Source organism: Trachypithecus francoisi, unplaced genomic scaffold (assembly GCF_009764315.1).
Source record: "Trachypithecus francoisi isolate TF-2019V2 unplaced genomic scaffold, Tfra_2.0 Contig01585, whole genome shotgun sequence".
In the NCBI taxonomy this organism is placed as follows: Eukaryota; Metazoa; Chordata; class Mammalia; order Primates; family Cercopithecidae; genus Trachypithecus; species Trachypithecus francoisi.
Window position 1 is genome coordinate 8999760 of NW_022681444.1, and position 17315 is coordinate 9017074.

The following is a 17315-nucleotide window of genomic DNA, read 5'->3' on the forward strand; positions in this document are numbered from 1 at the left end:
AGAAAGCATACAAGAGTTTCCTTTCCCTTGTGATCCTTGTGAGCTCCAACCTCTTCTCCAGGCAAGTCTCCCGTGTCTGCCCAGGTATTGCTCAGGGCCCACAGTCTCACTCACACATTCTTTTCCTCTGGTATAGATTCAGCAGAGGTGAGCGGGGAATGCTGTACCTGTATTGCCTGGTTGGTAAACTATCTCAGGGGAACAGGGATGTGTTTCTCCAGAGATGCATATTTATAGCTGCTTCTGGCTTCAGCAGAAGCATGAAACGGGTTTTGTTTCATTGAACATAAGTTCATTTTTTCCTTCTCTCTAAATCAAAGTCTGTTTAGGAAGGTTCCCGTGTTATTCCAGTGGAGAATCTCAGTGTGCTTGTAAGGTTTGTTAAGTTTGATAATTTTCTTCTGTAAGGCACTGGCTTTTATCTTCCAAGTTAATTTTTTGATGGAAAATATGAATCCTCCCTAAATCTAGGGGCGTTCTGAAAAATAACCAAGTCCTGCAACTACTACTATGTATACCAGTCAGAGTAGCGCTGGGCTGACAACAGATAAATTGATTGAAAAAATTACCCCTAGGAGCCAAGAACTTTTGTGTATGTTTGCACTAACAGGTAGTTTTCCAATATGCGAACACTAGTTATTGAAATAACAGTTCCTCACATACAGTGTTCACCTACTTCAGAGTTAACAAAAGATGATGAGAGCTCTTTTTGTGAATAGGGGTATACTTTTCATGCTGTGGCAAAGATACAGGTTGGGAATGGAACGGTGGTACATTTGAATCCCTTGAATGCTGACCTGGTGAGCCCTGGGGATAGCTGCTGTGAGAAGCTAAGATCTTTCTGGATAGCACCTTTGGGGTAGCAGCGAATTGGATGCATAGGTGGCAGTGAGAATGCTTCCCATAGAGCCTGCTTGGGTTGGAGAATCAGGAATTCCTCGTGTGATCTGCAGTACGGGGAAGGGCCAGGGAGGAGGGCTTATACTCTGGATAATGAAAAGATCTGGTTCTGAATGGTTACTAATTTTTTTCTTAGAATTGCAGAAAGGAAATAAGTTTTAAGGCCACTGCTTTGACTTTCATGCTAAAAACCCAAAGTTCATTTTTAAAATTTATTCTTCAAAAAAAATGTCAAATCAGTTGGATTGGCGTCCCACACAGCTGTATCCTACCCAAAACTGGTATCGTATATTGGACAGAAGGTTGGCTTGAGAATGAATGTGATTTTTACCTAGTCATGCCTTTCTCTGAGTATATGCTTTGTGTGTTTTTCAGTTCTTCAGTGCCCTACTCCACAGCCAAAACACCTCACCCAGTGTTGACCCCAGTGGCCGCTAACCAAACCAAGCAGGTAACTTACTGATTTTTACCTTTTTTTTTTTTTTTTTTTTTTTCCTGAGACAGAGTCTCGCTCTGTCGCCCAGGCTTGGGTGCGGTGGTGTGATCTTGGCTCACCACAACCTCTGCCTCCCTGGCTTAAGTGATTCTCGTGGCTCAGCCTCCTGAGTAGCTGGGATTACAGGCACCCACCACCACGCACAGCCAATTTTTGTATTTTTAGTAGAGACGGGGTTTCACCACGTTGGCCAGGCTAGTCTCTAACTCCTGATCTCAGGTGATCCATCTGCCTCGGCCTCCCAAAGTGCTGGGATTACAGGTGTGAGCCACCGTACTCAGCCTGAGTTTTACTTTTAACATTCATGCTGCGTCTGCCTTTGTAAGTGAAGACCGTACTGTTTTTAAGTCTTGACTTTGTTTAAATGAACCGTAAGTCTGATAAAGGCCCATAATCCTTTCCCCACAATTTATGCCAGTCTTAACATGGCTGTTAATCAGAATAGGTCAGTCAGAACCTGATATTGTCTTCATAGGCCATTTAACATTCTGCACCTAGTAGTTTGGGGTCATAATTCTAATACCATACATTTTTATATGAGGTATTTTGCTTTGCAGTTTACTTTCACATTATCTCAGTTAATCCATACAACAACCATGTACAGTGGGAGGATAGGTGTTTAGATATATCTCACTGGTGACACAGCTTAGGATTGAGTGACTAACGCAAACTCTCATGATTAGTAAATGGTGGAACCAGAGCTGGGTCCCAAGGCTTCTGACTTCCTCCTGTCCATTGCTTGTTTCACTACACAGTATCAGTGTCTGGGGTGTAGGTTATCTGGTTTTCTCCTGCAATCCCTGTTTGTCAGAGTTTATATATTTTTAGTGATATTATGTCTAGCTTGTCTAGCTTCAAGCTTTTGCCTGATAAACATTGTCCCTTAGAAAAATAGGTGATATTGCAAACAGTTAAACAATCCAGAAAAAAGTGATAGAGGATGATTAGAAGGTCAGTCAGGCTAGTGCTGAAACTCTTCCTAGGAAATTCTGGTTTCTCTGCTACTGTTACATCTGTCTCTGAGATGAGTAGTTTGTGTTAGGGATCAGAATTTGAAACTGGATATCAGAGCTTGCCTATTGTAAGTTCTCAAACTTGCCTCTATTCCTTAGTTTACCATAACTTAAAATGGCATTTAAGCATTTAGCATTTGATCTTTCTTCTGGAGGTATTTGTGTTCACCATGGAAAACACATGATAAGGCATAAATCATGATGAGCGAAGGAACATTGACTGGAGATGGATAAGTCAAACAGTTTTGCTTTTAACCTTATTGTACATGCTTTAAGAGCTAGAACAATTTTATTCATTTACTCCTTCGTTAATTTGTCTGCCTAATATTCAAGTGCTTTTGATGTGCTAAGCACTGTGCTAGGCACTGGGAAGATAGCCGTGAACTAGGCCAGTGTGACTGCCTTCTTGGGGCTTGCAGAGTATTTCTGTTTTCATCCTTTATTTATTTATTTTATTTATTTATTTATTTATTTATTTAGAGACGGAGGCTCGCTCTGTCACCCAGGCTGGAGTGCAGTGGCATGATCTTGGCTCACTGCAAGCTCCGCCTCCCCAGTTCATGCCATTCTCCTGCCTCAGCCTCCTGAGTAGCTGGGACTACAGGCGCCCACCACCACTCCCGGCTAATTTTTTGTATTTTTAGTAGAGACGTTGTTTCACCATGTTAGCCAGGATGGTCTCAATCTCCTGACCTTGTGATCTGCCTGCCTTGGCTTCCCAAAGTGCTGGGATTACAGGCGTGAGCCACCACGCCCAGCCTGTTTTCATCCTTTAATATGATCTTACACATGGTTAACTTAAATTGAGACCTTTTTTTTTTGTTTCCTTTCTTTTTCTTTTTGGTAATTTAACTAAAAGTGTTTGTGCTTGCTTATTTCAAATTACATTTTTATGTTTACATTTTGCATATTTCTTTGTTACAAAGGATGGTTAGTGGTTTAACATAAACATTTTGCTTGTATTCTGTTATAGGGGTCTCTAATAAATTCCCTTAAGCCATCTGGGCCTACACCAGCATCCGGTCAGTTATCATCTGGTGACAAAGCTTCAGGTCAGTTTACATTTTTGTTTTCTTGAAAATAAAGGTGAAAGAAGCACTTCACAATAGGGGTTATTGTTCTAGATCACTGAAACAGTTGCCATAGGAAACAGGAGTCACCTTTGACGAGATCGGGAGCATTTAGGGTAGTATGGCTATAGACAAGAGATCATATTTGAAAGGCTTCATTCAGCTAATGAAGAATTTCTAGAAAATTAGTATGCCCTTCAGTGGCTACGTAGACTTCTGAAATTTTGAGGTTAGTTTGAAAGATGATAGAGCAGTAGGAGAAAAACCTCCCTTTAAATTCTTTTCCTAAAATGGAGCAATAGTATTATCTTTTTCTTCCTTGCTGGATGATCACAGTTGAGAGTGGAATGGATCAGAATGCTAAACGCTATTTCTTCCACTCAAAGGAATTAAAAATTCTGTTGGTCCACAGTGCCAATTCAAAAACCTGTAAGGTAGAGAAAGTAAAACAGATTTGTAAGATCTCAGTGTATATAATGAGTCCCTATTATGAGATTTTATGGCTTCACATAACTTCTCCTTACACTCACTCAAGCATAATTATTCTTAATTTGGTTTTCACAGTAACCATGAGTGTTTTGACCAGACACTTTGTCCAAGTATCATTGCCCAAACCAACTCGATGCAGAATGTGGGTCTTCCTCAGTGTCCCCTTTTGTTGGCTCCTTTATTATAGCCTACCTAATTTGGCATGTATTACTTCCTGCTGCAAGGGTCTTGTGCTGTCTGCAGTACTGAATTTTTACAACACTCTGGATGGATTCTGGCGTTTATTTCAGTCATGCTCTTAAGTGGGCCTTCAAGCAAATTCTGTTAGAAATTGAACTTCATACATTAGCAGTCTGCCTCTCATAATCTCAGTCATACAATCATTCTGACTTTCTCTATAATCCCAAACTTTCTGATTGGATACTGGGTTTATCTTTAGTAGATTTTCCTTGCAGAAGAAAGCCATTATTGCATAAGCCAGAGTTGTATTCTAGAATTTGGATTGATATGGAACCACAGTTAGTATCCTGTACACCTCACATGAGAAGGAGGTATCTAGCACTTCTCGACTGGGGCCTAAAGCTTTATGTTAAAAGGAAAATTTTATAGTGGAATTGTCAAAGACTTGAATATTTTACAAAAAAGTTTTGAAAGATCATATACTCTTTTTTCAAGGGCTTCATTGGAGAGGTTTTTGTCACTCTTGGAGTTAGAATCCAAGAAACCTAAGGAACTTTGCTTTATGCATGTCTAGGCAAGTAGTGTGACTTGCAAGAAATTTCCAAGATTCACCATTCAGTGCTGCTCATGAAGTCCTTCTGTCATTATGAGGTGTTCACTTCTGTTTTCACTTGCCAGGTAATCAAGGTTTAGAAAAGAACTTTTTTCTTGTGGTAGGAAAACTTCCCTGAAAGGTGCTATTTAAGAGTTTGCAAGAAGTTTCTTTTTGAAAAAGATCATTTCTAAAACCTCTAGAGAACAGTTCTCTTATTAATTAATAATGGAAATGCCTTCATTGTTTTTCTGGTTGTAAAACTATTACATGTCCAGAAAAAGTCTATGGTGTAGGGATATATAATGCAGAGTGTGAAAGCTGCCCTATAGATTCTGTATTCCAGAGATCATGATTTCATGTATATCTGTTGAGGTTACTTCATTGTTTTTTAAAGAAAAATATCCTATATACTGCATATCCTATATATATTGATTTTGTAACTTATTTCCCCTTCTCTGCCCCCTCTTACAATAAATGTCTTTGTCTCTCCAGGTATGATACAGATCCACCTTACTCATTTTAAGAGCTGTCCACAACCTCACTGTGTAGTTACACCCTATTAAATTTAATTAGTACTCTGATGATTTAGATTGTGATTTTTCATCCCATACACTTTACATCGTATACCAGTAGTTTTAAAAATATTTGTACTACTGTCTACCCTGTGTTTGTTTATTTTAGAAGGGGTTTTTTTTTTTTTCTTGTTGTTTGGTTTAGTTTCATTTGATTTGGGCTTTTAAAATACAGTTTTCCTCTCCCCTTTCCCCCTTTTAAAGTGGAGCAAGGCTGGGCGTGGTGGCTTATGCCTGTAATCCTAGCACTTTGGGATGCCAAGGCGGGCGGATCACCTGAGGTCAGGAATTCAAGACCAGCCTGGCCAACATGATGAAACCCTGTCTCTACTAAAAAAAAAAAATACAAAAATTAGCTGGTCATGGTGGTACATGCCTATAGTTCCAGCTGCTTGGGAGGCTGAGGCAGAAGAATCGCTTGAACCTGGGAGGCGGAGATTGCAGTGAGCCAAGATTGCGCCACTGCACTCCAGCCTGGGAAACAGAGCGAGACTCTGTCTCTAAATAAATAAATAAATAAATAAAGTAGAGCAGTAGGGAAAAGACTGAAGATTGTCCCCAAACTCTAAGTAAGTAGTTAGAGTGAAATTGAACATGGGTAGAATGATGGATTGCACTTTTAACCTTCTTGCATGTTTCTATATTATAGCAATCATGTCTTACATCTGTAATTTTTAAAAAAGAGCACGATTATTTGCTAAATACCAACAAAATCTATGGAAAATGCAGAAATGTATATAGAAGTAAACAGCCTTAAAGTCACTACTCACAAATATTTAGCTTATGAACCTGTTTCTCTTTTGGATTTTTGTCCTTCAGCATAGATTAATTTCAAATAATTATAAGGCTACATTATATGTAGTTTTATTTACTTTTGTGGAGAGGGGGCTTAGCCTCACATTATAAGCATTTTCTCCTACCATTGAAATATATAAGAATGTACTTTTAAAACTGTACATTTAAACTGTACTAGAATTATTTTGATATATTTTCTGTAAATGAGAGATGGCACACCTTAGACTGGAATTAATATTGACAGAGCCACAGAGCAATTTCAGAGACCTCAAGCACAAGTGAGGCAACGTGCTCACTCCCCATGGCCACTGACGTGTCACCGAAGGCACATGCGGTGCTAAGCAGCACCACACAGGCTGAGCTACAGGAAATTATACCCTGGAACAGTGCTTCTGTCTTTTTGTAATATTCTTTTTTTTTTTTCCCCATAATTTCAGGGACAGCCAAGATAGAAACAGCTGTGACTTCGACTCCATCTGCTTCTGGGCAGTTCAACAAGCCTTTCTCATTTTCTTCATCAGGGTCAGTAATGAACTTAAGTTTTATGGCAGATTACTAACAATTAGCTTCCCCAAATCTTACAATTGTAGATATATTTATATACTTATTAAATGTGTATGAACCTAGAGTTCTTACCACGGCAGTAATACATCTGATGATAGTGGCAGTAGCTTAATGTTCTCATGTAAATCAGTTTTCCCTTTGCAATTCAAGTTGATACATATTTGTTACATATTTGTGTATCTGTTTTGTTTTTTAGCCTAAACCTCATTTTCTTTGGGTAGTGAGTCTGCTAAATTCTGTAGTTCATTTAGTTTGTCACACTGAGATGTTTCCATTCTGACACCATTTTGGGGGCTAGATGTGGCATTCAAATTGGCTTTTCTGGACAAACATGGTGGCACATGCCTATAATCCTAGTGCTTTGGGAGGCCAAGGTGGGGGAATTGCTTGAGGCCAGAAATTGGAGACTGACCTGGGCAAAATGCGAGACCTCATCTCTACAAAAAAATTGAAAAATTAACCAAGTGCGGTGGTTCACTCCTATAGTCCCAGCCACTTGGGAGGCTGAGGTGGGAGGATCCCTTGAGCCCAGGAGTTCGAGGTTACAACAGAGTGAACCCCATCTTCAAAAAAAAAAAAAAAAAAAGCGCAGTGACTCACGCCTGTAATCCCAGCACTTTGGGAGGCAGAGCAGGAGGATCACAAGGTCAGCAGATGGAGACCATCCTGGCTAACACGGTGAAACCCCGTCTCTACTAAAAATACAAAAAATTAGCCGGGCTATAGTCCCAGCTACTGGGAAGGCTGAGGCAGAAGAATGGTGAACCCGGGAGGCGGAGCTTGCAGTGAGCTGAGATCGCGCCACTGTACTCCAGCCTGAGTGACAGAGCGAGACTCCGTCTCAAAAAAAAAAAAAAATACATATATATATATATATACACACACACACACACTGAACTTATTAGAGAATGTAATGAAAGATAATAGATAATAGGCATTTGAAATTTGAGGTTTTATACAGATGTGGAGGAATCTGTTTCCATTTCTAATTTTAAAAAAACAATGATGGCTGAACTTGTAAAGTTGAATTGTTTTTAAAAAATGAAAGAATCTTCTAAACCTCATCTCAAGATGAGCCTTTGTTAAGGTGCCTGTTCTCTGTGCTACGAGCACTCATGTTGAAACCTGTGTGAGCTGCTGAAGCATTCTCTTCCCTGCAGTGATGGGGTTAGACTCTGTGGAACTGAGATCAAAATGTGTCAAAATGATTTTTTGCCATTGAAGCATTGTGCATTCAGTTCCATTAGAAAAGCCTCTTAAGTTCTTCAGTTTATGCGTTTGTAACTGGGGTCTTTTTCCTGATTTTAATATATTGGGTGTCCTTCAGCCTAAGGAGAAAAGAGGGTATTAGAATATTATTTGAGGGGGAAAGTAATATGTATATTTTTTCTTTATTATAAATCATTATGTTTTATATTTCCCAAAGGTAATTTGAAGCAAATTTTAAAGAGTAGGTCAATGCCAAGAATTATTACATCCTTTACAGATGGCTAATAATCAGTCTTTACTTCCGTGAAATGATATTCTTCTTCCTTCTTTTTTTTTTTTTCTTTTTTTGATTTTGGGGCAGTCTTACTCCGTCACCCTAGTTGGAGCACAGTGGTGAGATCTTGGCTCACTGCAGTCTTCACCTCCCGGGTTCAAGTGATTCTCTTGCCCCACCCTCCCAAGTAGCTGGGATTACAGATGTGTACCACCACGCCCAGCTAATTTTTGTATTTTAGTAGAGATGGGGTTTTTTCATGTTGGCCAGACTGGTCTTGAACTCCTGGCCTCAAGTGATCCACCCTCCGCAGCCTCCCAAAGTGCTGGGATTGTAGGCATGAGCCACTGCGCCTGGCCCTCTTCCCATTTTTAAAATAACCCAGAAAAGGTGGGGTCATTGAATCAATGGCTTGACACTGTTAGATAAAATTTCTTCACAAAGAAATGTTGTGTTTTGTTTTATTTTTAATATGATGGGCAGAAGTGTCTAAGTTAATACATTATTTAGTATATTTGATGTGCTTGGTCTCTTACATTTTAAAGCTAGTTTAAAATCTGCGATTTGAAGTGTGTATGTGTGTGTGTGTGTGACAGAGCAAGATTCTGTCCCCCCCCCCAAAAAAAAAGGTGCGGTGGCACAATCGTGGCTCACTACAACCTCCACCTCAAGGATTGATTAGCCGCCCTGATAACTGGGACTACTGGGACCACAGCTGGCTGATTTTTGTTTTTTAATTTTTGGGTTTTAGTTTTTGGGGGTTTTGTTGTTTTTGTTTGGTTTTGGGTTTTTTTTTTTTTTGGAGAAACAGGGTTTTACCATGTTGCCCAGGCTGGTCTCAAACTCCTGGGCTCAAAGGATTCACCTGCCTCAGCCTCTCAAAATGCTGGGATTACAGATGTGAGCCACCATGCCTGGCCTGAGATTTTATCACAGTGAATAATCTGTTCTGATTCACACTGCCGTGGGATGTTCTTCCTTATCTATGGTGTCTTCACTTACAGTGTAAAGAAAACGTACAGAAGGAGAGAGGAAATGGTGAAAGGAGTCAGAAAGTTTTTGAACCAGATTTTCCTAGCCCTAAAACTCAGTTCTGTCAAAATGACTGAGATAGGGCTTCTGTTTCATTGTATCCATTGTTTTCCCTAGCAGTGTGGGACTCTCTGACATGCTTGTTGGTTTTGGAGGGGTTCTGAGAGGCTCTTCCTAGTCTAAGTGTTTTTGTCTCGCCAGACCTTCCTTCTGTCCTCTCACTTAACAGACATCTGCTCCGGCCACCATTCCCACATGCACATTTGTTATGTGCTGCAGCTTTGCTCATCTTGCGAGAAGTCCCCACACAAACTTCTGCTACAGAAAGCCCAGCCATCCCCCAACGGGCTCTCAACTGCTATCTGTATCGTATCTCACCCACAAACTGCTTCTCTCTGCTTAGAGATCATAGAGTCGCCTTACTGCTTCTAAGATAGGTGCTTTGACTCTTGTCGTTGATCTTCTAGATTGTAAATTCCTGAGGGCGGTTTGTATGAATGAATGATAAAATGGAATATTAAGAGGGTAATATTGTGCCTTGGTTTGTTCCTTTTTAATTTCTCTTTTTCTACTTGTTAGGACTGGCTTTAATTTTGGGATAATCACACCAACACCGTCTTCTAATTTCACTGCTGCACAAGGTACAGACTGTGTTCAGTAGCATTACTCATGTGTTTTCTCTAAACAAGTTACAGGTTATTTTTGCCCAGATGTTAGTATTTGACTTGTTCCTGAGTCTTACTTACAGTATCTGCAATAAGTTCAGTGTTGATAATGTGCATTAGAAATATGCTTAATTGGCCGGGCGCGGTGGCTCAAGCCTGTAATCCCAGCACTTTGGGAGGCCGAGACGGGCGGATCACGAGGTCAGGAGATCGAGACCATCCTGGCTAACACGGTGAAACCCCGTCTCTACTAAAAAATACAAAAAACTAGCCGGGCGAGGTGGCAGGTGCCTATAGTCCCAGCTACTCGGGAGGCTGAGGCAGGAGAATGGCGTAAACCCGGGAGGCGGAGCTTGCAGTGAGCTGATATCCGGCCACTGCACTCCAGCCTGGGTGACAGAGCGAGACTCCGTCTCAAAAAAAAAAAAAAAGAAATATGCTTAATTTAAGAAACTGATGTGAACGATTTCTGTTTTTATAATTAATGACAAGGAAAGGATTTGCTTCTGGAAAATCAGGGCTGTACTTTAACATTTAAATGCTAGTATGTGAATTAAAATTTCTCCATTTTTTTATCTGTAATTTAAAATTTCATCAATTTATAGGGTGATTCTGTAGGGCAAGATAGACATAGTAATAGATAGACTGTAGAAATGAAAGACCAAACTCATTTTTTTCCTTGATAACATACCAGCAAATGCACTGATCCCATGCATGTTGTTAAAAATCTGTCAATAGGCCGGGCACGGTGGCTCACGCCTGTAACCCCAACATTTGGGGAGACCAAGGCGAGCGGATCACCTGAGGTCAGGAGTTCAAGACCAGCCTGACCAACATGGAGAAACTCCATCTCTACTAAAAATACAAAATTAACTGGCCGTGGTGGCGCATACCTATAATCCCAGCTACTCAGGAGGCTGAGACAGGAGATTCACTTGAGAGAGGCGAGGTTGCAGTGAGCCAAGATTGTGCCATTGCACTCCAGTCTGGGCAACAAGAGTGAAACCGTCCCCAAAAAAAAAAAAAAAAAAAATCCATCAATAGCATGTTTTTAACATTTAAAAGAATTTGAAGACCTGTAAAGAAACCAGATCTATTTGTTAAATGCCTTTCAGTTATCCATTTATAATTAAGTCTTTTATTTTATTTATGTATTTTGAGATGGAGTTTCACTCTTGTCATCCAGGCTGGAGTGTAATGCTGCGATCACAATTCACTGCCACCTCCACCTCCCAGGTTCCAGCTATTCTCCTGCCTCAGCCTCCTGAGTAGCTGGGATTACAGGTGCCCGCCACCACACCCGGCTAATTTTTGTATTTTTAGTAGAGACAGGGTTTCACCATGTTGATCAGGCTGTTCTCGAACTCCTGACCTTGTGATCCACCTGCCTTGGCCTCCCAAAGTGCTGGGATTACAGGTGTGAGCCACCACGCCCGACATCGTTACTCTTTTATTTATTAACCACTGTTGTTTGACCAGGCCTTATGGGTGCTTTACCCATATTTCTTTTTTTTTTTTTTTTTTTTTTTTTTTGAGGCGGAGTCTCGCTTTGTCTCCCGGACTGGAGTGCAGTGGCCGGATCTCAGCTCACTGCAAGCTCCACCTCCCGGGTTTACGCCATTCTCCTGCCTCAGCCTCCCGAGTAGCTGGGACTACAGGCGCCCGCCGCCTCGCCCGGCTAGTTTTTTTGTATTTTTAGTAGAGACGGGGTTTCACCGTGTTCGCCAGGATGGTCTCGATCTCCTGACCTCGTGATCCGCCCGTCTCGGCCTCCCAAAGTGCTGGGATTACAGGCTTGAGCCACCGCGCCCGGCCTACCCATATTTCATGCGATCTTTGTAACAGCTCTCTGAGGGTAGGTACTGTAATGATCTGGATTTTCCAAATGGGGGAATTGAGGCTCAGAGAGGTAAAGCAACCTTTCCAGATTCACACAACCAGCAAGTGGCAGAGTGCGTAGCTCCAGAGCCCATGTCCTTGACCACCAGCCTGTGCTGCCTCTGTCAAATAGCTGACTTAGTAGAGCACTAATAAGTGGCCATTAATTGTACATAAAAGTTATTTTCTATGGACTGACACTTTATTTGCCCATAAAAATGAAGGAAGAACTTCCATTTCAAATCAAGTCCTGGTCTATCAGGAGGTCCACAGGCTAGTGCTGTGCCGAGGATGTTACTAAGGAAAGCACACAGCTAGGGTAAATTAAGGGAAGAGGCCTTTTTATTTCTCTTTGGGATAATATGTTAATTTCACATATTCTAGATATTCTGTATTTGTTGTGATTTAATGGTCATAAAAAGATATTTTTTCCTTTTCACCTCAGACAACTCAGAGCTGATGTTTGTGTGGAGAAGCATGCATTCCACCTCCTTAGAGAAAGCTGCTGTGAAAACAAGGCACCCTGACTCTGTAGAAGGAGGAGAGAAACTTTGGCTTAGAAACACAATCAATGGAAATGTAATGGGTCATCTTTGCTAAATCCAACCCATTTTCTAATTTCTTTTTCTTGCTAGGGACAACACCCTCCACTAAAGAGTCAAGCCAGCCGGACGCATTCTCATTTGGTGGGGGAAGCAAACCTTCTTATGAGGTCATTCCTGAAAGCTCACCTCCCTCAGGAATCACATCCGCATCAAACACCACCCCAGGAGAACCTGCCGCATCTAGCAGCAGACCTGTGGCACCTTCTGGAACTGCTCTTTCCACCACCTCTAGTAAGCTGGAAACCCCACCGTCCAAGTTGGGAGAGCTTCTGTTTCCAAGTTCTTTGGCTGGAGAGACTCTGGGAAGTTTTTCAGGACTGCGGGTTGGCCAAGCAGATGATTCTACAAAGCCAACCAATAAGGCTTCATCCACAAGCCTAACTAGTACCCAGCCAACCAAGACGTCAGGCGTGCCCTCAGGGTTTAATTTTACTGCCCCCTCAGTGTTAGGGAAGCACACGGAACCCCCTGTGACCTCCTCTGCAACCACCACCATAGTAGCACCACCAGCAGCCACCAGCACTTCCTCAGCTGGCGTTTTTGGCAGTCTGCCAGTCACCAGTGCAGGATCCTCTGGGGTCATCAGTTTTGGTGGGACATCTCTAAGTGGTGGCAAGACTAGTTTTTCATTTGGAAGCCAACAGACCAATAGCACAGTGCCCCCATCTGCCCCACCACCAACTACAGCTGCCACTCCCCTTCCAACATCATTCCCCACATTGTCATTCGGTAGCCTCCTGAGTTCAGCAACTACTCCCTCCCTGCCTATGTCCTCTGGCAGAAGCACAGAAGAGGCCACTTCATCAGCTTTGCCTGAGAAGCCAGGCGACAGTGAGGTCTCAGCATCAGCAACCTCACTTCTAGAGGAACAACACTCAGCCCAGCTTCCCCAGGCTCCTCCGCAAACTCCTGACTCTGTTAAAAAAGAACCTGTTCTTGCCCAGCCTGCCGTCAGCAACTCTGGCACTGCAGCATCTAGTACTGGTCTTGTAGCACTCTCTGCAGAGGCTACCCCAGCCACCACTGGGGTCCCTGATGTCAGGACGGAGGCAGTACCACCTGCTTCCTCCTTTTCTGTCCCTGGGCAGACCGCTGTCACAGCAGCTGCTATCTCAAGTGCAGGCCCTGTGGCCGTCGAAACATCAGGCGCCCCCACAGCCCCCAGCACCACATCCATTGTTGCTCCCAGCACATCTGCAGAGGCAGCAGCGTTTGGTACCGTCACTTCTGGCTCATCAGTCTTTGCTCAGCCCCCTGCTGCCAGTTCTAGCTCAGCTTTCAGCCAGCTCACCAACAACACAGCCACTGCTCCCTCTGCCACACCCGTGTTTGGGCAGGTGGTAGCCAGCACTGCACCAAGCCTGTTTGGGCAGCAGACTGGTAGCACAGCCAGCACAGCAGCTGCCACACCACAGGTCAGCAGCTCAGGGTTTAGCAGCCCAGCTTTTGGCACCACAGCCCCAGGGGTCTTTGGACAGACAGCCTTTGGGCAGGCCTCAGTCTTTGGGCAGTCAGCGAGCAGTGCTGCAAGTGGCTTTTCCTTCAGTCAGCCTGGGTTCACTTCTGTGCCTGCCTTCGGTCAGCCTGCTTCCTCCACCCCCACATCCACCAGTGGAAGTGTCTTTGGTGCCGCCTCAAGTACCAGTAGCTCCAGTTCCTTCTCATTTGGACAGTCTTCTGCCAACACAGGAGGGGGGCTGTTTGGCCAAAGCAACCCTCCTGCTTTTGGGCAGAGTCCTGGCTTTGGACAGGGAGGCTCTGTATTTGGTGGTACCTCAGCTGCCACCACAACAGCGGCATCCTCTGGGTTCAGCTTTTGTCAAGCTTCAGGTAAGAATTTGTGGAAGCTTTTTACTTTGTTTCCCTCTCTACTGTTTGAAACATTAGCAACAGACCCCTATTACTTTTGTAATTAAAAGAAAGGGGAGACTTGAAACCCAAAAATAATCTGTAGGTGAAAGAAGACAGTTTGGAGCACATGTGGTCTCAGGAACTTGTTTGGCCTAATTGGCTGGATCCATTACAGCTTAATGCAGCTCCAGTTTTGCTTCTTAGCAAATTGTCCACTCTGCAAGCCACCGGAGTGCCAGTTTCATGGGGGAAAAACAAGCATCTTTAGCTGAGGTCCTGGCAAGTAATTTAATGACCAATAAATAGGAAATTTCAAATTTGGAAGGCACTTTAGAGATCATTATACCCAAAGCTGTCAAGCCTCAAGGAGACTGCTCTAATGTCAGATAGGATAGTGCCGGTGGAACCAGCAGGAGAATCCAAGTGTCATCATAGTCCACCACCCTGCCAGTGTTTTCTGTCCCCTCCGACACCATCTTTCTTGCTGTAATCGCAGTCACTGACATTTAATTTGGGTTTTTTTCTATTTTCAATGTTGTGACTTTTTTGTAAAAACTACAGTTTATTGTTTTTGACAGTGAAACCTAATTCTTCACTATTGCATTTTCCGTTTTAGCAGCTGCTTTTGTTTCTAAAAGTTATCAATAAGCAAGGCAATTTGAAAATCTGTCCTGAGATTTGCTTTCTGATAGTTATCTTGTGAAAGGTAATTCTTCAGCAGTAGACTCTAGGAGAAAAGCAAGGATCAATGATTTCGTTGTGGGCAAGATTACTAGTAACTGCTAATTCATTATTCGATGATAACTTGAAAATGGCTCATAATTTATTAGAAAGGAAACATTTTCCTTTCTTCAACAAATGTTTGTTACACTCCTCCTAAATTCAGGTATAAGGACATGGTGTTGAAAAGACAGACACAGTTTTGAGACCCACCCAGTGCCCTGTGAAGAGGCCAGAGGGCCACTGAATGATGGGAAATGTGCTGACTTCGTCCAAAAAATGGGCAAGGAGAAGGCCCTATGAGTCTTAAAAGAGAGAAGGACGTGTAACACAGTCTGTATCACTACTGCTTCATTTGCTCTGCAGTCAGAACTTGAGAAGACCTCATGCACAGGCATGGTCATACTATTTCAACAAATTCAGAACCCAAGGAGGAATCTTCTTTCATTTAGTATCTGTGTGGAAAGGTATCTGAGCTGTCTACTTCAGCCCTAGTTGAGGAATTGAGTCTTGTCCAAGCTCACCTACCCAATCAGTGACAGAAATAAGAAAAGAGGCCAGGCATGGTGGCTCACGCCTGTAATCCCAGTACTTTGGAAGGCCGAGGCAGGGGGATCACTTGAGGTCAGGAGTTTGAGACCAGCCTGACCAACATGGAGAAGCCCCTTCTCTACTAAAAATACAAAATTAGCTGGGCGTGGTGGCAGGTGCCTATAGTCCCAGCTACTTGGGAGGCTGAGGCAGGAGAATCGCTTAAACCTGGGAGGTGGAGGTTGCAGTGAACCGAGATCGCACCACCGCACTCCAGCCTGGGCAATAGAGCGAGACTCTGCCTCCAAAAGAAATGAGAATAAAACTCCTGCCTTCTCACTCCTTGTCTGGAGCTCTTTTGTTGAATAGTTCTGCCTCATCTTCCCAGGCCCTGTTCAGCTCAGCACTTCAACCGTGTTATGCCATCTGGAAGAAAGATAAGCTACCCTGAAAGAATGTGGTATTTGAGATTCAGAAGAAACCGAGGAGCAGAAATATTCATAATATTAAGTCAGTCATTAGAAAGAATTTCTGGTCACTGAAAGTCTGAGCATAAGCTTTTCTTAGCCCCCATCCACTTGGAGTTTGGTAGGAGAGGATTCATTCCCCAGGCTTTGAACTTACACTACTTTAAAATGTTAGCAATGAAAAAGGGTCTTTAAAGTATTTGCTCAGAATTTTCTCCAGACCAGATGGGGAAACATTTTATTCATAAGTTGATTTATTATGGGCTGTCTTAGCACACCTGAATGTCATTTAAAAAGAAACAAACTTAGGCTGGGTGTGGTGGCTCACACCTGTAATCCCAGCACTTTGGGAGGCCAAGGCTACGGGTAGATCATGAGGACAAGCGATCAAGACCATCCTGGCCAACATGGAGAAACCCCGTCTCTACTAAAAATACAAAAATTAGCTGGGCATGGTGGCACACACCTGTAGTCCCAGCTACTCAGGAGGCTGAGGCAGAAGAATCGCTTGAACCCGGGATGCAGAAGTTGCAGCGAGCCAAGATCGCACCATTGCACTGCGGCCTGGCAACAGAGCGAGACTCTGCCTCAAAAAAAAAAAAAAATTTAATGTTTTAAAAGACTCATCCAATCCAAATTGAATTTTTGTTTTCTTTGTATTTTACAGGTTTTGGGTCTAGTAATACTGGTTCTGTGTTTGGTCAAGCAGCCAGTACTGGTGGAACAGTCTTTGGCCAGGTAAATATGCACTTGTCTTCATTCATGTCAACATGTATCATACCCATTCAGTTTTCTTCACTGTTAAATAATCAGTTCATGTTGTATATCTAAATCCAGCCAATAGCCATGTGTGGTTCTTAAGCTATGCTCCCTTCAACTGCCTTGGAGATGCAGGAGTCTCAGCCTCTGATTAAGGAGGACCACTAGAATTTTGATCCTCCTTCCACAGTCTTCTGGGAAAGTATTTTGAAAGCACATTGCCTGATTCCTTTTTTCTTTAGATACAGGATCTTGCTCTGTTGCCCAGGCTGTAGTACAGTGGCACAGTCACAGCTCACTCTAGTCATAAACTCCTGGGCTCAAGCAATCCTCCTGCCTCAGCATCCCCAGTAGCTAGGATTATGTGCATGTGCCATAACACCCAGCTAATTTTTTATTTTTGTAGAGACACAGTCTCACTGTGTTGGCCAGGCTGGTCTCAAACTCCTAGCCTCAAACGATCCTCCTGCAAGGGGATTACAGGCGTGAACTGACACGCCTGGCCACATCGCATGATTTCTATCAGTCTCCTGCATGTTAGGCCAAGGGTTGACAAACTACAGTCTGAGGGCTAAATATACTATTTGGCTTTTTTGGGGTTCATTGTTTAACTTCTTTAAGAATAGTGTTTGTGTGTGTGTGTATATCTA

The 17315-nt window shown here is 42.8% G+C and overlaps 1 protein-coding gene across 5 annotated transcripts in view; it reads left to right on the top strand.

The window, feature by feature from the left end:
- The window catches only part of NUP214 (nucleoporin 214), a 112455-nt gene that overhangs the window by 64482 nt on the left and 30658 nt on the right, over nt 1-17315 (top strand). For all 5 annotated transcript variants that reach the window (XM_033194190.1, XM_033194208.1, XM_033194212.1 and 2 more), the window contains exons 25-30: nt 1276-1351; nt 3383-3461; nt 6548-6632; nt 9769-9830; nt 12368-14167; nt 16574-16644. In XM_033194190.1, the coding sequence (XP_033050081.1) occupies nt 1276-1351; nt 3383-3461; nt 6548-6632; nt 9769-9830; nt 12368-14167; nt 16574-16644 (2173 nt within the window). The remainder of the gene's footprint in view (nt 1-1275; nt 1352-3382; nt 3462-6547; nt 6633-9768; nt 9831-12367; nt 14168-16573; nt 16645-17315) is intronic.